At 48.2% G+C, this 26778-nt stretch overlaps 1 protein-coding gene across 2 annotated transcripts in view; it reads left to right on the forward strand.

The window, feature by feature from the left end:
* The window catches only part of LOC106569546 (serine/threonine-protein kinase STK11), a 76478-nt gene that overhangs the window by 15683 nt on the left and 34017 nt on the right, over positions 1-26778 (forward strand). The window contains exons 5-11 of one of the 2 annotated variants that reach the window (XM_045694355.2): positions 4737-4869; positions 5553-5689; positions 6358-6485; positions 17306-17363; positions 18771-18964; positions 20533-20742; positions 24599-25861. In XM_045694355.2, coding sequence (XP_045550311.1) covers positions 4737-4869; positions 5553-5689; positions 6358-6485; positions 17306-17363; positions 18771-18964; positions 20533-20720 — 838 coding nt within the window. In that variant the 3' untranslated portion in view covers positions 20721-20742; positions 24599-25861. Of the gene's footprint in view, positions 1-4736; positions 4870-5552; positions 5690-6357; positions 6486-17305; positions 17364-18770; positions 18965-20532; positions 20743-24598; positions 25862-26778 lie in introns of those variants that run through there. The other variant, XM_014141006.3, reaches the window with a different exon arrangement.

Consider the following 26778-nt stretch of genomic DNA (forward strand, 5'->3'; position numbering starts at 1 on the left):
CTCGACGCTCTCGCTCTCTCGACGCTCTCGCTCTCTCGACGCTCTCGCTCTCTCGACGCTCTCGCTCTCTCGACGCTCTCGCTCTCTCGACGCTCTCGACGCTCTCTCGACTCTCGACTCTCGACGCTCTCTCTCTCGACTCTCGACGCTCTCTCTCGACACTCTCTCGACGCTCTCTCGACGCTCTCTCGACGCTCTCTCCACGCTCTCTCCACGCTCTCTCCACGCTCTCTCCACGCTCTCTCCACGCTCTCTCCACGCTCTCGCTCTCTCCACGCTCTCGCTCTCTCCACGCTCTCGCTCTCTCGACGCTCTCGCTCTCTCGACGCTCTCTCGACGCTCTCGCTGCGCTCGACGCTCTCTCGACGCTCTCTCGACGCTCTCGCTCTCTCGACGCTCTCGCTCTCTCGACGCTCTCGCTCTCTCGACGCTCTCTCTCTCGACGCTCTCTCTCTCGACGCTCTCGACGCTCTATCCTCTCGCCCTATCCTCTCGCCCTCGCTCTATCCTCTCGCCCTATCCTCTCGCCCTCGCTCTATCCTCTCGCCCTATCCTCTTGCCCTCGCTCTATCCTCTCGCCCTATCCTCTCGCCCTCGCTCTATCCTCTCGCCCTATCCTCTCGCCCTCGCTCTATCCTCTCGCCCTATCCTCTCGCCCTCGCTCTATCCTCTCGCCCTATCCTCTCGCCCTCGCTCTATCCTCTCGCCCTATCCTCTCGCCCTCGCTCTATCCTCTCGCCCTATCCTCTCGCCCTCGCTCTATCCTCTCGCCCTATCCTCTCGCCCTCGCTCTATCCTCTCGCCCTATCCTCTCGCCCTCGCTCTATCCTCTCGCCCTATCCTCTCGCCCTCGCTCTATCCTCTCGCCCTATCCTCTCGCCCTCGCTCTATCCTCTCGCCCTATCCTCTCGCCCTCGCCCTATCCTCTCGCCCTATCCTCTCGCCCTCGCTCTATCCTCTCGCTCTATCCTCTCGCTCTATCCTCTTGCTTGCTCTCTCGCCCTCTATCCTCGCTCTCGCCCTCTATCCTCGCTCTCGCCCTCTATCCTCGCTCTCGCCCTCTATCCTCGCCCTCTATCCTCGCCCTCGCTCTATCCTCTCGCTTGCGCTCTCGCCCTCTATCCTCGCTCTCGCCCTCTATCCTCGCCCTCTATCCTCGCCCTCTATCCTCGCCCTCTATCCTCGCCCTCTATCCTCGCCCTCGCTCTATCCTCTCGCTTGGGCTCTCGCCCTCTATCCTCGCTCTATCCTCGCTCTATCCTCGCTCTAGCCCTCTATCCTCGCTCTCGCCCTCTATCCTCGCCCTCGCTCTATCCTCTCGCTTGCGCTCTCGCCCTCTATCCTCGCTCTCGCCCTCTATCCTCGCTCTCGCCCTCTATCCTCGCTCTCGCCCTCTATCCTCGCTCTCGCCCTCTATCCTCGCTCTCGCCCTCTATCCTCGCTCTACCCTCGCCCTCTATCCTCGCTCTCGCCCTCTATCCTCGCCCTCTATCCTCGCCCTCTATCCTCGCCCTCTATCCTCGCTCTCGCCCTCTATCCTCGCTCTATCCTCTCGCTTGGGCTCTCGCCCTCTATCCTCGCTCTATCCTCGCTCTAGCCCTCTATCCTCGCTCTCGCCCTCTATCCTCGCCCTCGCTCTATCCTCTCGCTTGCGCTCTCGCCCTCTATCCTCGCTCTCGCCCTCTATCCTCGCTCTCGCCCTCTATCCTCGCTCTCGCCCTCTATCCTCGCCCTCTATCCTCGCCCTCTATCCTCGCCCTCTATCCTCGCCCTCTATCCTCGCCCTCTATCCTCGCTCTCGCCCTCTATCCTCGCTCTCGCCCTCTATCCTCGCTCTCGCCCTCTATCCTCGCTCTCGCCCTCTATCCTCGCTCTCGCCCTCTATCCTCGCCCTCTATCCTCGCCCTCTATCCTCGCCCTCTGCTCTCGCCCTCTATCCTCGCCCTCTATCCTCGCTCTATCCTCGCTCTCGCCCTCTATCCTCGCTCTCGCCCTCTATCCTCGCCCTCGCTCTATCCTCTCGCTTGGGCTCTCGCCCTCTATCCTCGCTCTCGCCCTCTATTCTCGCCCTCTATCCTCGCTCTCGCCCCCTCTCCTCGCTCTCGCCCTCTGCTCTCGCCCTCTATCCTCGCCCTCTGCTCTCGCCCTCTATCCTCGCCCTCTGCTCTCGCCCTCTATCCTCGCCCTCTGCTCTCGCCCTCTATCCTCGCCCTCTATCCTCGCCCTCTGCTCTCGCCCTCTGCTCTCGCCCTCTATCCTCGCCCTCTGCTCTCGCCCTCTATCCTCGCCCTCTGCTCTCGCCCTCTATCCTCGCCCTCTGCTCTCGCCCTCTATCCTCGCTCTATCCTCGCTCTCGCCCTCTATCCTCGCTCTCGCCCTCTATCCTCGCCCTCGCTCTATCCTCTCGCTTGGGCTCTCGCCCTCTATCCTCGCTCTCGCCCTCTATTCTCGCCCTCTATCCTCGCTCTCGCCCCCTCTCCTCGCTCTCGCCCCCTCTCCTCGCTCTCGCCCCCTATCCTCGCTCTCGCCCTCTATCCTCGCTCTCGCCCTCTATCCTCGCTCTCGCCCTCTATCCTCGCTCTCGCCCTCTATCCTCGCTCTCGCCCTCTATCCTCGCTCTCGCCCTCTATCCTCGCTCTATCCTCGCTCTCGCCCTCTATCCTCGCTCTCGCCCTCTATCCTCGCCCTCGCTCTATCCTCTCGCTTGGGCTCTCGCCCTCTATCCTCGCTCTCGCCCTCTATTCTCGCCCTCTATCCTCGCTCTCGCCCCCTCTCCTCGCTCTCGCCCCCTCTCCTCGCTCTCGCCCTCTGCTCTCGCCCTCTGCTCTCGCCCTCTGCTCTCGCCCTCTATCCTCGCCCTCTGCTCTCGCCCTCTATCCTCGCCCTCTGCTCTCGCCCTCTATCCTCGCCCTCTGCTCTCGCCCTCTATCCTCGCCCTCTGCTCTCGCCCTCTATCCTCGCTCTATCCTCGCTCTCGCCCTCTATCCTCGCTCTCGCCCTCTATCCTCGCCCTCGCTCTATCCTCTCGCTTGGGCTCTCGCCCTCTATCCTCGCTCTCGCCCTCTATTCTCGCCCTCTATCCTCGCTCTCGCCCCCTCTCCTCGCTCTCGCCCCCTCTCCTCGCTCTCGCCCCCTCTCCTCGCTCTCGCCCCCTCTCCTCGCTCTCGCCCCCTATCCTCGCTCTCGCCCTCTATCCTCGCTCTCGCCCTCTATCCTCGCTCTCGCCCTCTATCCTCGCCCCTCTATCCTCGCCCTCTGCTCTCGCCCTCTATCCTCGCCCTCTATCCTCGCCCTCTATCCTCGCCCTCGCTCTCGCCCTCTATCCTCTATCCTCGCCCTCTATCCTCGCTCTCGCCCTCTACCCTCGCCCTCTACTCTCGCCCTCTACTCTCGCCCTCTACTCTCGCCCTCTACCCTCGCCCTCTACCCTCGCTCTCGCCCTCTACCCTCGCTCTCGCCCTCTACCCTCGCTCTCGCCCTCTACCCTCGCTCTCGCCCTCTATCCTCGCTCTCGCCCTCTATCCTCGCTCTCGCCCTCTATCCTCGCCCTCTATCCTCGCTCTCGCCCTCTATCCTCGCCCTCTATTCTCGCTCTCGCCCTCTATTCTCGCTCTCGCCCTCTATTCTCGCCCTCGCCCTCTATTCTCGCTCTCGCCCTCTATTCTCGCCCTCGCCCTCTATTCTCGCCCTCGCCCTCTATCCTCGCCCTCTATCCTCGCCCTCTATCCTCGCCCTCTATCCTCGCCCTCTATCCTCGCCCTCTATCCTCGCCCTCTATCCTCGCTCTCGCCCTCTATCCTCGCTCTCGCCCTCTATCCTCTCGCCCTCTATCCTCGCCCTCTATCCTCGCTCTCGCCCTCTATCCTCGCTCTCGCCCTCTATCCTCTCGCCCTCTATCCTCGCTCTCTATCCTCGCTCTCTATCCTCTCGCCCTCTATCCTCTCGCCCTCTATCCTCGCTCTCGCTCTCTATCCTCTCGCCCTCTATCCTCTCGCCCTCTATCCTCGCTCTCGCTCTCTATCCTCTCGCCCTCTATCCTCTCGCCCTCTATCCTCGCTCTCGCTCTCTATCCTCTCGCCCTCTATCCTCGCTCTCGCTCTCTATCCTCTCGCCCTCTATCCTCGCTCTCGCTCTCTATCCTCTCGCCCTCTGCTCTCGCTCTCTATCCTCGCCCTCTATCCTCGCTCTCGCCCTCTATCCTCGCTCTCGCCCTCTATCCTCGCTCTCGCCCTCTATCCTCGCTCTCTATCTTGCCGCTCTTGTTCTATCCCCTCGCCCGCTCTCGCCCCTTCTATCCCCTCGCCCGCTCTCGCCTCGCTCTATGCTCTCGGGTACTCCTCGCTCTCGGGAACTCGCTCGCCCTCGCTCTATCCTCTCGCTCGCTCTTTCCACTGCTATTATTAGTGTGTGCTTCTGTGCAGACTAAGATTAGGGCCAGTATCCAGCAGGACTGCAAAGCTCTCCATTGCAGGAATACCTGGTCAATAGACAAATCCCTGGTGCAGATGGGGAGGTTACACTGATTTATAGCCACACATTTGAATAAAACACATTAGATTGCTTGGATTGATACGTCATGTATGGCTGAATTCACACTCTTCTTGTAAATCACTGATGTTGAGGGATTTATGCAAAATAGAAACGTATGCACAGATCTCAAGATAGGATTCACCATAGAGCTAATGTCGTGTGGCTCGCTCGCCATCTCTGTCTCTATCTCTCTCTCTCTCTCTCAGGTACTTTTTACAGCTGTTAGATGGTCTTGAATATTTGCACAGCCAGGGAATCGTTCACAAAGACATTAAACCAGGGAATCTGCTGCTGACCACCGACGGCATGCTCAAGATCTCAGACCTGGGCGTGGCAGAGGTGAGAAGTCAAATATAATTTACCTGTATTACCTATTATTAGGGACATACAGGAAACTGCCAAAATAAAGGAAACACTAGTAAATGAGGGTTCTGGTGGCTCTGTTCTGGTATGGGGGTCTGTTTTCCTGACATGGTTAAGGTCCACTCAACCCCTTAGAGGGCAAGGTAAACACCAATAAATACACAGCCATTCTGAGTGATCACCTTCAGCCCTATGGTGATTAATTTCTATCCTGATGAGTGGTTTCTTCCAGGATGACAATGGCCCCACAGGGCACAAGTGGTCACTGAATGGTTTGATGAGCATGTAAACCATATGTCATGGCCGTCTCAGTCACCAGATCTAAACACTTATAGGAGATTCTGGAGCGGCGCCTGAGACGGCGTTTTCCACCACCATCAACAAATTATGGAATTTCTCGTGGAATAATGGCGTTGCATCCCTCCAATAGAGTTCCAGACACTTGTAGAATCTATGCCAAGGCACATTGAAGCTGTTCTGGATCATGGTGGCCCAACGCCCTATTGACACTTTTTATTTTGGCAGTTACCTGTACATGTTCTTAACTAAAGTGTGCAGACAACATTCTTCACTCTCTGATTGATCATGCTGATTGTGAGCTTTTTCTTTCTCCCTACCTCGCTCTTATATTTATATATATTCTTCCCCCTCTCCACCAGGCTCTGCACCCGTTTGCGAAGGATGACACGTGTCGTACAAGTCAGGGCTCGCCAGCGTTTCAGCCCCCCGAGATCGCCAACGGCCTGGACACGTTTTCAGGGTTCAAAGTGGACATCTGGTCCGCAGGCGTCACACTGTGCGTAATGGCTATTGCACTGTCCACGCCCCCTCTCTAACATGACCCACCACGCCCCCTCTCTAACCATGACCCACCACGCCCCCTCTCTAACCGTGACCCACCGGCCCCCCCCTCTCTGACCGTGACCCACCGGCCCCCCCCCTCTCTGACCGTGACCCACCGGCCCCCCCCCTCTCTGACCGTGACCCACCGGCCCCCCCCCTCTCTGACCGTGACCCACCGGCCCCCCCCCTCTCTGACCGTGACCCACCGGCCCCCCCCCTCTCTGACCGTGACCCACCGGCCCCCCCCCTCTCTGACCGTGACCCACCGGCCCCCCCCCTCTCTGACCGTGACCCACCGGCCCCCCCCCTCTCTGACCGTGACCCACCGGCCCCCCCCCTCTCTGACCGTGACCCACCGGCCCCCCCCCTCTCTGACCGTGACCCACCGGCCCTAAAGACTTTGTGTTGATCTGAAAGGATGACAACCATTCTGTTGATCTTCTTTTAACATCCTTTGTGTTCTTACTCATGGAAACCTGAACATTGCAGGGAGTCTTCGAATGGCTTTTTCTATTTTAATTATAATTAGTTATACATAGCTTGTGGTCCATATCAGATAACATGAAGTCTCAAACTCATGGTGTATAATATCGTGCCTGTTTTCTCTTTTCCCTGCCGTAGATACAACATTACAACGAGTCTATATCCGTTCGAAGGGGACAACATCTATAAGCTATTTGAGAACATTGGGAAGGGAGACTACAGTGTTCCTGAGGAGTGTGGCCCCTCCCTGTCAGACCTATTGCAAGGTGAGGGTGACCATGATGACTGACTTAGCTGTTCATTCAGCTCATCACTTTACACTGCACTCCGTCAAAGTGGATCACTCCGGTCATGGAGAGCTTTCTTCCAGGTCAACTTCAACGACCCAATGCAGTTCCTCATGGTCTAGATGGAAGATCGTCTGAATGTTACTGCTGGGCTGGAGGGGAAAAAAACAACACACTGCTATTTATCCATCCTTCTGCGTTAGTCGGGGGAATCACTGGACTAGACTGAGAGATGCCCTGTGGCGTTGTCTGAGCTTGTCCAGTAGATGGCACCATGACGTTGACTCATAATCGGAGGCCTGTAATCTATGCAGAATGCATTAGTGGAAGAATAGGGTGTTCTCAGGGCAGGCCTGGTTACAGCTAGATAGGCTAACTAAAACGTGAACATGACGCTTTTCTTGATCTAATTCTCCTAACCTGCTGCAAAGAGTTAGTTCTGCTAGTCTAAACCGGCGTGCCTGCCCTGAGAACAGTGTGTTCAGAATAACACGATACTCCATAATCTGCGCGCTATTGAAATTCCTCTGCACACTTTCCCATTGATATAGGAACAGCAGTGGACTATTGCTTGTATGTTGTGTGTGTGTGTGACGTATAGTTGTGTGTCTGGTGATGCAGCCCAGGTCTGAGAGCTACCCTGCAATTACCGTCTCTAAAATAAGCTCCCTGCCTGGCACAAAAGGTGTCCTTCAGCACACCCATGAATACCATCAGCACGCATGGCGTACTTCAAATGTACAATGTATTAACATAGTCATGCTCTAAGCGCTGCATCACTGATGACGCAAAAGTATATACATTTTTTTTGTTACCCCTTTTTTCTCCCTGGTTTTGTGATATCCAACTGGTAGCTAGTCTTGTCCCATCGCTGCAACTCCCGTACGGACTCTGGAGAGGCGAAGGTCGAGAGCCCCGCATCCTCCAAAACACGACCCTGCCAAGACGCACTGCTTCTTGACACACTGCCCGCTTAACCCGGAGGCCAGTTGTACCAATGTGTCAGAGGAAACACCGTACACCTGGCGACCGTGTGCATGCGCCTGGCCCGCCACAGGAATCGCTAGTGCGTGATTGGACAAGGACATCCCAGTCGGCCAAACCCTTCCCTAACCCGGATGACGCTGGGCCAATTGTGCGTCGCCTCATGTGTCTCCCGGTCGCGGCCGGCTGCGACACAGCCCGTTATCGAACCAGGAGCAAAAGTCCTTTTTGAAGATGTGAATTACTGCTTTAGTGTAGGCTAGGGTTGAATATTTTCCCGGTATTTTAGAAATGTTCCATCCCGAGAATAAATCACTTTTCTCGGAGGTAAACCAGTATTTCCCAACAAAACCAGAAGTGTCATTCAAAAGCATATACCGGTAAATATATCTGGGTTTATTAGAGCTTTGATCAACATGAACATTCAAGCTGGGTGCTAGCTGAGCCTGATGAACCATATATTAAATACATTTTATGAGCCCTACATTAATGACATTTTAATGAGGCCAAGCCCAAATAATTGTGCAGTTATCAAATACATAAATGATATAGGCTGCTGCACATTACGCACGACAGAAAAACATAAAAGCCCATAGACGTAGCTGGTTATATGCTCTCTTGGGGAAATAAATTCAACTAGCTCCAGTAAGCTAATCTTTTTGCGTGTGAAAACTGTATTATATGGACTGAAATTAGACCCATCATTCAAATCATAATAAAGTAGTGAGAGAACATGCGATTCTGGTGCAGCAATGTTACAAGTATAGGCTAGCAAATTTGATTTAAATTTGGAAATATATGGCCTATTTGTATAATTAGTAGGCTGACCCATATTTCCCCTGTTATTAGCTACATCTTTCTCTCTGTTGCTTCATTCCTTCCTCACTTTCAACAGTTTAAATTAAATATGTTTTGTCATCCTTATCTTAATCATTCTAATGACATCAATGAATAATAGAATTAGATGCAGAAGGCTTTCACTTCTCATCACGAAGATTGATTTGAATGGTTATGGGTCTGAACAAATAACTGCTATAGCCTATACCCATCACTCGTCTGCTCTTCTTCCAAACTACCTGTGAGTTCTATTGGCTGTTGTATTCAATATTCAGCAAAAAAGACTTTGAACAGGGATGCAAATTCTTGATGTAAGAAATGCTAAAAAAATAAAAAGTCAAGCAACCTATTCTAGTCTAGCTTTTCTTACATGGGACTGCAAGGGCTAAGGAGAGGCCATGGGAGAACAAGTGCTTGCATGTTGCGTAAGAGACAGAGGCTACAAGTTAGCTTATTATTCATAGCCCATTATTAATTAGCTAAATATAAGGTTAATACTGCATAAATGTATTACCTGAAATAGGTAGGCTAGGATCTCCTCATATATATATATATATATATATATATATATATATATAGAGAGATAGATATAGATAGGTGTCCAAACTTTTGACTGGTTCTAAGTTTTTTTAGTTTTTTTAAACATTGTAGAATAATAGTGAAGACAAACTATGGAATCATGTAGTAACATAAAAAGAGTTAATGAAAATACACTGCTCAAAAAAATAAAGGGAACACTTAAACAACACAATGTAACTCCAAGTCAATCACACTTCTGTGAAATCAAACTGTCCACTTAGGAAGCAACACTGATTGACAATACATTTCACATGCTGTTGTGCAAATGGAATAGACTACAGGTGGAAATTATAGGCAATTAGCAAGACACCCCCAATAAAGGAGTGGTTCTGCAGGTGGTAACCACAGACCACTTCTCAGTTCTTATGCTTCCTGGCTGATGTTTTGGTCACTTGAATGCTGGCGGTGCTTTCACTCTAGTGGTAGCATGAGACGGAGTCTACAACCCACACAAGTGGCTTAGGTAGTGCAGCTCATCCAGGATGGCACATCAATGCGAGCTGTGGCAAGGTTTGCTGTGTCTGTCAGCATAGTGTCCAGAGCATGGAGGCGCTACCAGGAGACAGGCCAGTACATCAGGAGACGTGGAGGAGGCCGTAGGAGGGCAACAACCCAGCAGCAGGACCCCTACCTCCGCCTTTGTGCAAGGAGGAGCAGGAGGAGCACTGCCAGAGCCCTGCAAAATGACCTCCAGCAGGCCACAAATGTGCATGTGTCTGCTCAAACGGTCAGAAACAGACTCCATGAGGGTGGTATGAGGGCCCGACGTCCACAGGTGGGGGTTGTGCTTACAGCCCAACACCGTGCAGGACGTTTGGCATTTGCCAGAGAACACCAAGATTGGCAAATTCGCCACTGGCGCCCTGTGCTCTTCACAGATGAAGCAGGTTCACACTGAGCACATGTGACAGACGTGACAGAGTCTGGAGACGCCGTGGAGAACGTTCTGCTGCCTGCAACATTCTCCAGAATGACCGGTTTGGCAGTGGGTCAGTCATGGTGTGGGGTGGCATTTCTTTGGGGGGCCGCACAGCCCTCCATGTGCTCGCCAGAGGTAGCCTGACTGCCATTAGGTACCGAGATGAGATCCTCAGACCCTTTGTGAGACCATATGCTAGTGCGGTTGGCCCTGGGTTCCTCCTAATGCAAGACAATGCTAGACCTCATGTGGCTGGAGTGTGTCAGCAGTTCCTGCAAGAGGAAGGCATTGATGCTATGGACTGGCCCGCCCGTTCCCCAGACCTGAATCCATTTGAGCACATCTGGGACATCATGTCTCGCTCCATCCACCAACGCCACGTTGCACCACAGACTGTCCAGGAGTTGGCGGATGCTTTAGTCCAGGTCTGGGAGGAGATCCCTCAGGAGACCATCCGCCACCTCATCAGGAGCATGCCCAGGCGTTGTAGGGAGGTCATACAGGCACGTGGAGGCCACACACACTACTGAGCCTCATTTTGACTTGTTTTAAGGACATTACATCAAAGTTGGATCAGCCTGTAGTGTGGTTTTCCACTTTCATTTTGAGTGTGACTCCAAATCCAGACCTTCATGGGTTGATAAATTGGATTTCCATTGATTATTTTTGTGTGATTTTGTTGTCAGCACATTCAACTATGTAAAGAAAAAAGTATTTAATAAGATTATTTCATTCATTCAGATCTAGGATGTGTTATTTTAGTGTTCCCTTTATTTTTTTGAGCAGTATATATTTGAGATTCTTCAAAGTAGGCACCCTTTCCCTTGACAGCTTTGCACACTCTTGGAATTCTCTCAACCAGCTTCATGAGGTAGTCACCTGGAATGCATTTCAATTAACAGGTTTGCTTTAAGTTAATTTGTGGAATTTCTTTCCTTATTGCGTTTCAGCCAATCAGTTGTTGTGACAAGGTAGGGGTGGTGTACAGAAGATAACCCTATTTGGTAAAAGACAGAGTCCATATTATGGCAAGAACAGCTCAAATAAGCAAAGAGAAATGACAGTCCATCATTACTTTAAGACATGAAGGTTAGTCAATCTGGAAAATTTCAAGAACTTTTAAAGTTTCTGCAAGTGCAGTCGCAAAAACCATCAAGGGCTATGCTGAAACGGGCTCTCATGAGGACCGCCACAGGAAAGGAAGACCCACAGTTCATTAGAGTTAACTGCACCTCAGATTGCAGCCCAAATAAATGCTTCACAGAGTTCAAGTAAGACAGATCTCAACATCAACTGTTCAGAGGCGACTGCGTGAATCAGGCCTTCATGGTTGAATTGCTGCAAAGAAACCACTATTAAAGGACACCAATAAGAAGAGACTTGCTTGGGCCAAGAAACACTAGCAATGGACATTAGACTGGTGGAAATCTGTCCTTTTGGTCTGAGACCAAATTTGAGATTTTTGGTTCCAACCGCCGTGTCTTTGTGAGACCCAAAGTAGGTGAACGGATGATCTCGGTATGTATAGTTCCCACCGTGAAGCATGGAGGAGGAGGTGTGGGGGTGCTTCGCTGGAGACGCTGTTTATTTAGAATTCAAGGCATGGCTACCACAGCATTCTGCAGCGATACGCCATCACATTTGGTTTGCGCTTAGTCCCACTATCATTTGTTTTTCAACAGGACAATGGCCCAAAACACACCTCCAGGCTGTGTAAGGGCTATTTGACCAAGGAGAGTGATGGAGTGCTGGATCAGGTGACCTGGCCTCAACAATCATCCGACCTCAACCCAATTGGGATGAGTTGGACCGCAGAGTGAAGGAAAAACAGCCAACAAGTGCTCAGCATATGTGGGAACTCTCCAGGTGACTACCTCATGAAGCTGGTTGAGCGCATGCCACGAGTGTGCAAAGCTGTCAAGGCAAAGGATGGAAACTTTTTTTGGTTACTACATGATTCCATATGTGTTATTTCATAGTTTTGATGTCTTCACTATTCTACAATGTAGAAAATAGTAAAAATAAACTCTTGAATGAGTAGGTGTCAACTTTTGACTGGTATTGTGTGTTTTTAGATGCCTTCACTTTTTCCACATTTGCCTTATTCTAAAGTTTTATTAAATTGTTTTATTTCCTCATCAATCTACACACAATACCCCATAATGACAAAGCAAAAATTGGTTTTAGAATTTTTTTTTTTTTGGCAAATTTATTCAAAATAAAATACTACTACATTTACATAAGTATTCAGACTCTTTATTCATTACTTTGTTGAAGCACATTTTTGGCAGCTATTACAGCCCTGAGTCTTCTTGGGTATGACACTACAAGCTTGGCACACGTATTTGGGGAGTTTCTCCTATTCTTCTCTGCAGGTCCCCTCAAGCTCTGTTAGGATGGATGGGAAGTGTTGCTACACAGCCATTTTCAGGTCTTTACAGAGATGTTCGATCGGGTTTAAGTCCGGTCTCTGGGTGGGCCACTCTAGGACATTCAGAGACTAGGCACTCCTGCGTTGTGTTGGCTTTGTGCTTAGGGTCGTTGTCCTGTTGGAAGGTGAACCTTTGCCCCCAGTCTGAAGTCCTGAGCATTCTGGAGTAGGTTACTTTGCTCTTTCCCTCAATCCTGACTAGTCTCCCAGTCCCTGCTGCTGAAAAATATCCCCACAGCATGATTCTGCCACCACCATGCTTCACTGTAGGGATAGTATTGGCCAGGTGATGAGCGGTGTCTGGTTTCCTCCAGACGTGACGCTTGGCATTCAGGCCAAAGAGTTCAACTTGGTTTCATCAGACCAGAGAATCTTGTTTCTCATGGTCAGAGTCCTTTTGAGTGCCTTTTGGCAAAGTCCAAGTGGGCTGCCATGTGCGTTTTTTACTGAGGAGTGACATCCATCTGGCCACTCTACTATAAAGGACTGATTGGTGGAGTGCTGCAGAGATGGAAGGTTCTCCCATCTCCACAGAGGAACTCCAGAGCTTTGTCAGAGTGACCATCGGGTTCTTGGTCACCTCCCTGACCAAGGCCCTTCTCCCCCGATTGCTCAGTTTGGCAGGCCGGCCAGCTCTAGGAAGAGTCTTGGTGGTTCTAAACATCTTCCATTTAAGAATGATGGAGACCACTGTGTTCTTGGACCTTTTTAATACTGCAGAAATGTTTTCGTACCCTTCACCAGATCTGTGCCTTGACACAATCCTGTCTTGGAGCTCTACGGACAATTCCTTTGACCTCATGGCTTGGTTTTTGCTCTGACATGCACTGTCAACTGTTTGGACCTTTTTTATGTAAACGGGTGTGTGCCTTTCCAAATCAAACTTTATTTGCCACATGCACTGAATACAACAAGTGTAGACTTCACTGTGAAATGCTTACTTACAAGCCCTTAACCAACAGTGAAGTTCAAGAAGAAGACAATATTTACCAAGTAGGCTAAAATAAAAATGAACACAATAAGAATAACAGTAACGAGGCTATATACAGGGGGCACTGGTACTGAGTTGGTGTGCAGGGGTACAGGCTAGTTGAGGTCATCTGTACATGTAGGTGGGGGCGAAGTGACTATGCGTAGATAACAAACAAATGGCGAGTAGCAGCAGTGTGTAAGGGGGGTCAATGTAAATTGTCCGGTGGTGATTTTTATGAATTATTCAGCAGTCTAATGGCTTGGGGGTAGAAGCTGTTAAGGAGCCTTTTGGTCCTAGACTTGGCGCTCCGGTACCACTTGCCGTGCGGTAGCAGAGAAAACAGTCTAACTTGGGTGACTGGAGTCTCTGACAATTTTATGGGCTTTCCTCTGACACCGCCTATTATATAGGTTCTGGATGGCAGGAAACTTTGCCCCAGTGATGTACTGGGCCGTTCACACTACTCCCTGTAGTGCATTACGGTCAGATGCCGAGCAGTTGCCATACCAGGCGGTGATGCAACTGGTCAGGATGCTCTCGATGGTGCAGCTGTAGAACCTTTTGAGGATCTGGGGACCCATGCCAAATCTTTCCAGTCTCCTGAGGGGGGGGGGGGGGGGGGGGGGTACATTGTGTTGTGTCCTCTTCACGACTGTCTTGGTATGTTTGGACCATGATAGTTTGTTGATGTGGACACCACGGAACTTGAAACTCTCAACCTGCTCCACTACAGCCCCATCGGCCCACCTTTTCCTGTAGTCCACGATCCGCTCCTTTGTCTTGCTCACATTGAGGGAGGTTGTTGTCCTGGCACCACACTGCCAGTTCTGACCACCTCCCTATTGACCGCCTTGTCGGTGATCAGGCCTACCACTGTTGTGTTGTCAGCAAACTTGATGGTGTTGGAGTCGTGTTTGGCCACGCAGTCGTGGGTGAACAGGGAATACAGGAGGGTACTAAGTACACACCGCTGAGGGGCCCCAGTGTTAAGAATCAGCGTGGCAGCTTTTGTTGCCTACTCTTACTACCTGGGGGTAGCCAGTCAGGAAGTCCAGGATCCAGTTGCAGAGGGAGGTGTTCAGTCCCAGTCCTTAGCTTAGTGATGAGTTTCGTGGGCACTATGGTGTTGAACGCTGAGCTGTAGTCAATGAATTGCATTCTCGCATAGGTGTTCCTTTTGTCCAGGTGAGAAAGAGCGGTGTGGAGTGCGATTGAGATTGCGTCATCTGTGGATCTGTTGGGACGGTATGCAAATTGGAGTGGGTCTAGGGTGTCCGGGAGGATTCTGTTGATGTGAGCCATGACCAGCCTTTCAAAGCACTTCATGGCTACTGACGTAAGTGCCACGGGGCGCCAATCATTTAGGCAGGTTACCTTCGCTTCCTTAGGCACAGGGACTGTGCATGTAGGTATTACATGTAGGTATTACAGACTCGGTCAGGGAGAGGTTGAAAATGTCAGTGAAGACACTTGACAGTTGGTCCGCGCATGCTTTGAGTACACGTCCTGGTAATCCGTCTGGCCCAGCGGCTTTGTGAATGTTGACCTGTTTTAAAGGATTTGTTCACATCGGCTACCGAGAGTGTTATCACACAGTCATCCAGAACAGCTGCTGCTCTTGTGCATGCTTCAGTGTTGCTTGTCTCAAAGCGAGCATAAAAGGCATTTAGCTCGTCTAGTAGGCTCGCGTCACTGGGCAGCTTGCGTCTGGGTTTCGCTTTGTAGTCCGTAATAGTTTTCAAGCCCTGCCACATCTGACGAGCGTCAGAGCCGGTGTAGTAGGATTCAATCTTAATCCTGTATTGATGCTTTGCTTGTTTGATGGTTCATCTGAGGGCATAGCAGGATTTCTTATAAGTGTCCGGATTAGTCTCCCACTCCTTGAAAGGAGCAGCTCTAGCCTTTAGCTTGATGCGGATGTTGCCTGTAATCCATGGCTTCTGGTTGGGATATGTACGTACAGTCACTGTGGGGACGACGTCATCGACGCACTTATTGATGAAGCCGATGACTGAGGTGGTGTAGTTCTCAATGCCATTGGATGAATCCCGGAACATATTCCAGTGTCTGGTATCAGAACAGTCCTGTAGTGTAGCATCCGCATCATCTTACCAGTTCTGTATTGAGCGAGTTACTGGTGCTTCCTGCTTTAGTTTTTGCTTGTAAGCGGGAATCAGGAGGATAGAATTGTGGTCAGATTTGCCAAATGGATGGCGGGGGAGAGCTTTGTATGCATCTCTCTCTGTGTGTGTGTGTGGTGTAAAGGTGGTCTAGGATTTTTTATTTTTTATTATTTTTTTTAACCCTGGTTGCACATGTGACATGCTGGTAAAATTTTTGTAAAACTGATTTAAGTTTGCCTGCATTAAAGTTCCTGGCCACTAGGAGCGCCACTTCTGGCTGAGCATTTTCTTCTTTGCTTATGGCCTTATAGAGTTGGTTGAGAGCCGTCTTAGTGCCAGCTTTGCTTTGTGGTGGTAAATAGATGGCTACGAATAATACAGATGAGAACTCGGCCTTCCCTGTAGCTCAGTTGGTAGAGCATGGTGTTTGCAACGCCAGGGTTGTGGGTTCGATTCCCACGGGGGGCCAGCACAGGACTAGTTAAAGGAAAAAGTTTACTCCCCGCGGACTGGAAGAATCGCTTTTCTGATATCCAGAAGTTATTTTCGGTCATAAGAGACGGTAGCAGCAACATTATGTACACAATAAGTAAAAAAATAAGTTATGCAAAAAAAAAATACTAAATTGCACAATTGGTTGGGAGAATGTAAAACGTCAGCCATTTTCTTCGACACCATCTTCTGTCATGTCCACAGGTGGACTCCAAGTTGTAGAAACATCTCAAGGATCAACTCAATTTTGAGTCTCATAACAAAGGGTCTGAATACTTTCTGTTTTTATTTTAAATACATTTGCTAATATTTCTAAAAACCTGTTCACTTTATCGTTATGGGGTATTGTGTGTGTAAATTAGGATTTTTATTTATTTGGATTCATTTTAAAATAAGGCTGTAACCTAACAATGTGGAAAAAGTGAATGGGTCTGTCTACTTTCGCAATGTGCTGAAGTTTATCAATCTAGAACAGGATCTATTTTGGATGCAATTTTAATGGAGTTGGAGAGGGAGAAAGACTGCGAGAGTGCTCACACGTGCACTGATTTTAAAGCAATGATATTTGAGTGATGGGCTGTTTTAACTCTGCAGCTGCAATTAAAATAATTCTTATCTTTACAATTAAAAAAGACAAGGTGACCCCCGAAGTCCAGATGGAGATTGGTAAATTAGACACACATTCGGTCTTTATAGTACTGTAACATCAGCTATGCTGCAGCAAATGTAGGCCTACCTGTCAAAAAAAAGAAAAAGAAACCATGATAGGTCTACATGCATTGTGAACTGCGCTCCATAGTGAGATGAGCTGTCTCCCCACCCTGAGCGTTGATTCACCATACAGAGGCTGTAGAGACGCCAGATTTAGACATTGCATATCATTTAACAGTTCCATTTCACACCATGCTGTTCATATAAATAATTGATTACAATTTACTGGTTTCTCGCAGTTATTTAACCCGGGAAAAAGGTTTTGGGTGGTTAATCTCGGTAAAAGGGTTCCCGCCTTTCAGCCCTAGTGTAGGCTAATCAATATATGAGAGAGAACATTTATTATTTTTTTGTTGCAGCACTGTGGGAACATTATTGTGGCATTTTACGATGCTCTAGTGACATTTTGTTATAGTATTTGTATTGTGGGCAGTTCATGTCTCCATTGTCTGTCCTGGGATAGCCTCCACCTTGTCTTTGCAACTGGCCATGGCGTAGTAAGTATGGAGAGAAAGATGAGCTGTGGTAAGGATGGGGAAATGCAGATCCTTATAGGGCTGTTAGTAATTTGATTCGGCGTAGGGAGTTTGATTCGGCATAGGTGATAGGAGACGCCAAGAAACAGGGAACCTAACAGATGTGGTATACAGTGAAATGTGTTCTCTTCCTCTATAGAATCCATTTATTCCCCCCCTTCTCTTTTCTCCACCGCTCCTCTGTTCTTACATTCTGCTTGGTTGTCTTTACCAGGAATGCTTGAATATGATCCCGTCAAGAGGTTTTCCATACAGCACATCAGGCAACACAAGTAAGTGACTGAAGTAATCCATGTTGAAAATAGACAAGTCTTTACTTAAATTTCTTTCATCATCTGATTCGATTGAACTAAAATGGACGTCACCCTGACCATGCCACAGTCCATACAGAAGGCTGTGCTCTCTTTGCCCTTAGCGATGCTGTGAACCCTGTCACTGTTAATATCAGACTGATCTAGAGTTCCACACAGAGTTAGAATGAATGTGTTGTGATTCTCTGGTTCCACTGCTCTTCCAGCATCAGGGACAGACCGACTGAGACATGAGGCAGCAGATGAAGCAACACTGTGTTCATATTAATGGCTGGGAGTGAATAATGGGATCTAACACATGGAAATTATGTGTTTGATAAAGTTCCAGCCATTACTATGGCCCTACTATGAGACCTAGGGTGCCACCAGCAGCCTTGAACCTCAGACAATGACATTTTGCCTTGGAAAGACTTCAGATTACTGATCTCTGTGTGTGTTTTTCAGAAAATAGGTATTTTAGCATACCTTGTGGTGCCGTCAAGCTGCTTCAAAATGAAATGGTACACTGGAAACGGAGAAACCATATTGGTATGCGATGATGTCCATTTCATCCCTGTGACTTGTCCATATGATTGTATTATCAATTGTGACATTAAACGCCTTAATTACTAAACCCCAACACGTCCCATCATAGGCTTAATATTATTATTAGTTACACTGTCCATTTCTGAGGCTCGCTGATACTGACGTGGTGCTCCGATGACGTCAGTGGATTAGAGGGGGAGGGGGGACAGAAGCTGTTCAAAGCATGCTGAAATCCATTTTCTCCCTTTCTGTGTGTTCGAGGAGAAGGAGACTGCAGTTTGAGAGGAGACTCTGGGTTTTAACCCTCTTAACTAAAACGAGCTCCAACGACTGCGATGAGACTTCGTTTCCATGGTTACTAATGACAGAGGCATCCTTGTGCTACAAAGGGGTTCTTGACCCTCCTGCAATTTGTGGAGAGAAAAAGAGGGTGAAAGGGAAAGAAATGAACTTGAGGGATAGAGAGCGGGAGAAATAACCTTAATCACCCTCCTCGGCAGCCCTTCTACTGAAAGACCCTCCACAGCTGTCTCTGCTGCCTCATTTAAACTCTTTATAGCAGCACGGTGCCGTGAAGGAAAGAAAAGCAGGAAAGCAGAAGTAAACCAACCCCATTCGCCACACACTGAAATACACACTCCGTTTCCATATCTGGTTGGGTTGCATTAAAATGTAGCTAGGTGTCGTTATATGAATACTGACTTCAGTCATGATACAAACCACTGTGGGTCAGCCTATTGGCTCGGTATATGGCTAACCAACTGGCTTACCTAAGTCATATTTTGTGCCAAGACTAGTTTAGTAACTACTAATACAATACTTCCTTTCCATTCTCCCCCCCAGCTGGGTACGTAAAAAACACCCGCCAATGGAGCCCCCGGTGCCCATCCCAGCCAGCGCGGAGACCCGGGACGTGTGGCGTAGCATGACGGTGGTGCCCTACCTGGAGGACCTGCACGGCTACACCGAGGAGGACGACCAGGAGTTCTATGACCAGGAGGATGACATCATCTACACTCAGGACTTCACCGTGCCAGGTAGGCACAGAGAGAAATACTGTGTGTGTGATACACACACACACACACACACACACACACACACACACACACACACACACACACAAATATGAGTGGGAGCGAAAGAGAGAGAGACTCACACACACACACAGGGCTTCAGTGTGCCTGTTAGATTTCTGTGTTCTCGGTCTACTGAATGGAGCCTGGTGGAGAGCACAGGAAAGACTGGGTCAGAGAGAGGAGTTCAGATGGAGAGACGATAGACTACAGTCAGAAGGTTAGATGAGAAGTGTTTAGTGTCTTCTGTTTAAAAGGCTTGAGGAAGGAGTGTTGCAGTCTTGACAGGATTCAGTTGTCCTTCTAATACTGTATTCCACTTGTGGGTGACGTAACCAGTCTAGACTGTTAAGTGTTGTATATCATATAGCTCTGGGAAAACCATTCTAAAAGAAATGTAACATTTTCCCTCAGTTGTTGCACTGTAGACATTTTTGTCGACAGTTGCACTTCTAAATCAATATAATCCTCTTTGCTGAGTCAGTTGGTTATAATGGCTTACGAGGATTTAAACATTTCAGTCATTTAGCAGAGGCTCTTATCCAGAGCAACTTAGTAGTGAGTGCATACATTTGCGTACTGGTCCCCCGTGGGAATCGAACCCACAACCTTGGTGTTGCAAACGCCATGCTCTACCAACTGAGCCGCACGGGACCATCATCCGTGCAGAATTCTGAACTCGTTAGCTAGACTTTTCTTCTTTCATAAATGTGTTGCTAGGCAACAAGGGAACTGATAACATAATGGCAGTAGTCCTTGTCGCTTTGAAGCTTGATGACCTACAACAACAAAAAAACATTTTCAATGGCACCACAGAGAGCTTGAATGGCAGTGGGTGAATGCAGCTAATAATAGCTTACAGTGTGGGAGTATGAATGGTGATTCCAGGCACCACTCTCCCACACACACTCACTCAACAGTCAACACTAACTCATAACATTAGCTCAGAGCCACAATCTCTGTCTGTCTGCTAAATACACCTTAAATAAGGTGACATTTCAATCTGATTAGTTGGCACACAGCTTTGGCCTTTTTAATAATGTCACTTAATGTCATTTAGTATCTGTAAATGTATTGAGAAAAAACAACAACTTTAAAAGGGTACTACTGTGCAGACACAACTCCATTACCACTCTGATTGGTTGTCTCTTCTTACCATCTGCTCTCACTGGCCCAATCGCCATTGATATTTTGACCCGACTGGTCAGAAAGATCGATAGGTGAAATCTGATGAAGCAGTCAGTCACTCAGTGGATTTTCTGGTGGGGTTTTCTTTTGACAATGTTTTGTCCCCCAGTATTTATCTGCTTTGATATTTTAGTGCTATTGAGGAGGAAGAGTTTTATTCTAAAGGTCTCGTCTCTCTCAAAACATGTTTTTATAAATGAGCTTTCTACATGATGTAAGCAGTAGATTATCTGAAGGTGGTGTGTCATTGCCTCTGCAGATGTTCATGGTGTTTGTCTCTCCATCTCTGTGTTTGTGTGTGTCTGTGTTGACCGGCCTATATTCCCCCTCTCTCTGTCCTCCAGGGCAGGTACCAGAGGAGGACTTGGCTGAGGTGGATATGAGCCGGGCCCAGGCCAAGCCTGTGTGTGTAAACGGGACGGAGAGCAAGGCCAAACCAGAGCGCAGGTCCTCCTCCTCATCCAATCCCTCCCGCAAAGGAGTTTCCACAGCCAGCAAGATACGCAAGTTCTCCACCTGCAAACAGCAATGACCCCACCTCAACAACCCATCTGGTGAGAAGGGGGTGTGTGTAGGTTTGTGTGTCGCAAGGTTATTGTAGGAAATGAAAACGAATCATGAAAAAACTATTTCGTAAACTGAAATAAAATAATTAACAAACCCGTTTGGAAAAACTACTGGACTACTTTGACTCCAACTAACTAAAATAAAAACCATCATGAATTATGTTCAGTTGAAGTTTCCCCTGAACTTCTGGGACGATAGGAACGTTTCAAATAGGCTTATCTTGAGCATCACTCACTAGCTATTGCGTGCTAACGGGGAAGTCATCTGAGAGCCAAAGGGCGAGCGTGGAGCGTGAACAATGGCGACAGCAAACCCTAAACCCCCAGTGGTCAGTCGACCATATTTCTATTACCAGTCTAGGCACTAATCCTTTTAAATCAAAGTCCCATTGAGATTGACTTTATCATTTAAACTAGGGCTGTCAAAGTTACCACAGTTACCACAAAACTAGATTCTGTTACAACAGAGTGGACTAAGTTTTGTAGACTTTACCCTTTGCCAAAGTAATAAAAAAAATTGCGTTGTTTAGGAGTGCAAGAGCGAATTTAGTTATTGGCGTTCCCTAACAGAAATAAGCAAAATGCATGCTAGAACGCACCAATAGGATCTTGCTAGCTCTTGCTTGGGTCTGCCCACCTCCTTGCTTGTTCTGCCCACTATGATTAATGTTCTCCCATTGGAAACGAACGGCTGCGATCTACACTATACAGTGAGGGGAAAAAAGTATTTGGTCATTGTCCATTTGGAAGACCCATTTGCGACCAAGCTTTAAATTCCTGACTGATGTCTTGAGATGTTGCTTCAATATATCCACATAATTTTCCTCCTCATGATGCCATCTATTTTGTGAAGTGCACCAGTCCCTCCTGCAGCAAAGCACCACCACAACATGATGCTGCCACCCTCGTGCTTCACGGTTGGGATAGTTTTCTTTGGCTTGCAAGCCTCCCCCTTTTTCCTCAACATAACGATGGTCATTATGGCCAAACAGTTCTATTTTTGTATCATCAGACCAGACGACATTTTTCCAGAAAGTACGATCTTTGTCCCCATGTGCAGTTGCAAACCGTAGTCTGGCTTTTTTATGGCGGTTTTGGAGCAGTGGCTTCTTCCTTGCTGAGCGGCCTTTCAGGTTATATCGATATAGGACTTGTTTTACTGTGGATATAGATACTTTTGTACCCGTTTCCTCCAGCATCTTCACAAGGTCCTTTGTTCTGGGATTGATTTGCACTTCTCACCAAAGTACGTTCACATCTAGGAGACAGAATGCATCTCCTTCCTGAGCGGTATGACGGCTGCGTGGTCCCATGGTGTTTATACTTGTGTACTATTGTTTGTACAGATGAACGTGGTACCTTCAGGCGTTTGGAAATTGCTCCCAAGGATGTACCAGACTTGTGGTCTCCAATATTTTTTCTGACGTCTTGGCTGATTTCTTTTGATTTTCCCATGATGTCAAGCAAAGAGGCACTGAGTTTGAAGGTTGGCCTTGAAATACATCCACAGGTACACCTCCAATTGACTCAAATGATGTCAATTAGCCTATCAGACGCTTCTAAAGCCATGACATCATTTTCTGGAATTTTCCAAGCTGTTTAAAGGCACAGTCAACTTAGTGGATGTAAACTTCTGACCCACTGGAATTGCGATACAGTGAATTATAAGTGAAATAATCTGTCTGTAAACAATTGTTGGAAAAATTACTTGCGTCATGTACAAAGTAGATGTCCTAACCGACTTGCCAAAACTATAGTTTGTTAACAAGAAATTTGTGGAGTGGTTGAAAAACGAGTTTTAATGACTCCAACCTAAGTATATGTAAACTTCCGACTTCAACTGTACATGAGATGAGTAATGTAGGATATGTAAACATGATTTAAAAGTGGCATTATTTAAAGTGACTGATACCTTTTTATTAAGTCCGTTTATTTAAGTGGCCAGAGAATTCAGTCTGTATATTGGCAGCAGCCTCTCTATGTTAGTGATTGCTGTTTAACAGTCTGATGGCCTTGAGATAGAAGCTGTTTTTCAGTCTCGGTCCCAGCTTTTATGCACCTGTACTGACCTCGCCTTCTGGGTGATAGTGGGGTGAACAAGCAGTGGCTCGGGTGGTCGTTGTCCTTGATTATCTTACAGCGCTGAAGACCGCGTGCCTCTAGCCAAAGTCATGTCAAAGTTAAGCCCAATATTACCGGGGCGCTTTCTTTCTGCTACGGATTCGTGCGCATGTCGTTGGCTGTTTTAAACTACTCACGAGATGCAATTTTTTGGGTTTCATAAAACTACATTGGTTTAGCTAGCTAGTCATGTTACCTACCTAGCTAGCAAACTGAGAACTTGACCACTGACTAGGCTTTGCACTAATTTAGATGGCAAAGGAAGAACTGAAAAGGCAATAGGCTACTCAAAGATCAGTTTTAAAGGTAGGCTGCATATGCAAGAGTGGGGTGTGTATGATTGTGTGTGAGAGCGCGAGTAAGTGGGCGAGTTCGTTTTGCATGGCCCCGGGTGGGTGGAGATTTCTCTTAAGGACCAATTGAATGGTCTAAAATGTGCGAACTCCACCTACCCAGTGCACCAGTCCATGCAAAACGAACTCACCCAGTTAAAGGGTGTGGGTGGGAGAATGTGTAGGACTGTATGTGTAAAGTTATCTGAACAGTACATATGATACAGTATTTTCCTAACATTGGTTGGAGTTTTAAAAGCTCTTTTTATCCATAGTGCCAATTACATTTTTTTCCCCCCCAGTCACTCATTTAGAATGCTTTAAGTGTGTGTGTGTGTGTGTGTGTGTGTGTGTGTGTGTGTGTGTGTGTGTGTGTGTGTGTGTGGTGTGTGTGTGTGTGTGTGTGTGTGTGTGTGTGTGTGTGTGTGTGTGTGCGTTTAAACTTCAAGAACAATCATAAGAGGGATAGGCCTACTCACTAGCAGTTCTGGGGGGGGGGCAGTGCCCCTGTGACAACAATTGTGGACCCCCTTGTGGCCCCCCTAAATGTGGAGTATGAAATCATTTTTACATAACACATTTTTCCTATCGTTCTTTTTTTACATCCGTTATTAGACAGTGGCAACGCGGAACACTAATGATTATGAACATGGTCTTTTGCCTGCTAATGCCTGCAATGCAGTGAAGAAAACGATATGACAACAATAACGTCTAATGTAACTGGCCCCTCTAACAGTACAACTGGCCCCAGCTTGGCCTCCCCAGTTGAAATGGTCTAGGACCTCCACTGGGCCTACTCAACATTGGGAGCATCAATGGCTTTCTGTTCGTAACCTTTGTGTTTATGGTGAACTAATGCCATTAATTCGATTTAATCGTTTGACAGCCCTAATTTAAAAAACCCATCACCGTATATATTTCTGCCCACCAGTGGCAAGAAGTGACACCCCGAAAAACAACTATTCATCACATAAATGGCTGCTACTTTCTGTCCATAACACTAAAAATAAACAAAATAATAGAAACAAATTTAAAGGAGTGTTTTTCTAAAAGTAAATAAACTAGTAATTCAGGTCTGAAAGCTAACAAACTAAACTGAGTTTTATTATTTTTTATTATTATCAACTATAACTGTGTGTGTGTGTGTGTGTACGTGTACAGTCGTGGCCAAAAGTTTTGAAAATGACACACATTAATTTTCAGTCTGCTGCCTCAGTTTGTATGATGGCAATTTGCCTGTACTCCAGAATGTTATGATGAGTGATCAGATTAATTGCAAAGTCCCTGTTTGCCATGCAAATGAACTGAATCCCCCCAAAATATTTCCACTGCATTTCAGCCCTGCCACAAAATGACCAGCTAACATGTCAGTGATTCTCTTGTTAACACAGGTGTGAGTGTTGAGGAGGACAAGGCTGGAGATCACTCTCATGCTGATTGAGTTCGAATAACAGACTGGAAGCTTCAAAAGGAGGGTGGTGCTTGGAATCATTGTTCTTTCTCTGTCAATCATGGTTACCTGCAAGGAAACACGTGCCGTCATCATTACTTTGCACAAAAAGGGTTTCACAGGCAAGGATATTGCTGCCAGTAAGATTGCACCTAAATCAACCATTTATCGGATCATCAAGAACTTCAAGGAGAGCGGTTCAATTGTTGTGAAGAAGGCTTCAGGGCGCCCAAGAAAGTCCAGCAAGCGCCGGGACCGTCTCCTAAAGTTGATTCAGCTGCGGGATCGGGGCACCACCAGTACAGAGCTTGCTCAGGAATGGCAGCAGGCAGGTGGTAGTGCATCTGCATGCACAGTGAGACGAAGACTTTTGGAGGATGGCCTGGTGTCAAGAAGGGCAGCAAAAAAGCCACTTCTCTCCAGGAAAAACATCAGGGACAGACTGATATTCTGCAAAAGGTACAGGGATTGGACTGCTGAGGACTGGGGTAAAGTCATTTTCTCTGAATCCCCTTTCCGATTGTTTGGGGCATCCGGAAAAAAGCTTATCCGGAGAAGACAAGGTGAGCGCTACCATCAGTCCTGTGTCATGCCAACAGTAAAGCATCCTGAGACCATTCATGTGTGGGGTTGCTTCTCAGCCAAGGGAGTGGGCTCATTCACAATTTTGCCTAAGAACACAGCCATGAATAAAGAATGGTACCAACACATCCTCCGAGAGCAACTTCTCCCAACCATCCAGGAACAGTTTGGTGACGAACTATGCCTTTTCCAGCAAGATGGCACACCTTGCCATATGGCAAAAGTGATAACTAAGTGGCTCGGGGAACACAACATCGATATTTTGGGTCCATGGTCAGGAAACTCCCCAGACCTTAATCCCATTGAGAACTTGTGGTCAATCCTCAAGAGGCGGGTGGACAAACAAAAACCCACAAATTCTGACAAACTCCAAGCATTGATTATGCAAGAATGGGCTGCCATCAGTCAGGATGTGGCCCAGAAGTTAATTGACAGTATGCCAGGGCGGATTGCAGAGGTCTTGAAAAAGAAGGGTCAACACTGCAAATATTCACTCTTTGCATCAACTTCATGTAATTGTAAAAAAAAAAGAGCCTTTAACACTTATGAAATGCTTGTAATTATACTTCAGTATTCACTAGTAACATCTGACAAAAATCTCTAAAGACACTGAAGCACCAAACTTTGTGGAAATTAATATTTGTCCTTCTCAAAACTTTTGGCCACAACTGTACACACCTGTGTAGGTGTGATATTTTAAGCACTCTTGCAAAAAGCATTTACTCTCACCGGTCCACCTGTGTGGGAATGGAGGGGCTGTGGGAAGGGAGGGAGACTGGGAAGGCAGGGGGAAGGAGTGGAGTGGAGGGAAGGGAAGGGAAGGGAGGGAGACTGGGAAAGCAGGGGGGAGGAGTGGAGTGGAGGGAAGGGAAGGGAGGAAATGAGAGAAACTGATTCAAGGCTTCTCTGAGTCATCTCTACCACACCACTGCTCCCCAGGCATCCTCCCAGAGACTGAGGTTCACACACATGCAACGCACAACTGCATTAGAACACAATCCAATAGCAATCATAAAACACACACACACACACACTGCAGTGCTACTTGGTCGGATATGCAGCAGTCTCTGTATTAATGTGTTATAGGGATGACTCACACTGGTCTAGATGGAGTGGGCTGCATGGAGGATATTGTCTCTTGCTCGTTGCCCCCCTCTCTCTCTCGCTGCCCCCCTCTCTCTCTCGCTGCCCCCCTCTCTCTCTCGCTGCCCCCCTCTCTCTCTCGCTGCCCCCCTCTCTCTCTCTCTCGCTGCCCCCCTCTCTCTCTCTCTCGCTGCCCCCCTCTCTCTCTCTCTCTCGCTGCCCCCTCTCTCTCTCTCTCTCTCGCTGCCCCCCTCTCTCTCTCTCTCTCGCTGCCCCCCTCTCTCTCTCTCTCTCGCTGCCCCCCTCTCTCTCTCTCTCTCGCTGCCCCCCTCTCTCTCTCTCTCTCGCTGCCCCCCTCTCTCTCTCTCTCTCGCTGCCCCCTCTCTCTCTCTCTCTCTCGCTGCCCCCCTCTCTCTCTCTCTCTCTCGCTGCCCCCCTCTCTCTCTCTCTCTCGCT

This window comes from Salmo salar, chromosome 14 (assembly GCF_965601325.2).
Source record: "Salmo salar chromosome 14, fSalSal1, whole genome shotgun sequence".
Classification (NCBI taxonomy): domain Eukaryota; kingdom Metazoa; phylum Chordata; class Actinopteri; order Salmoniformes; family Salmonidae; genus Salmo; species Salmo salar.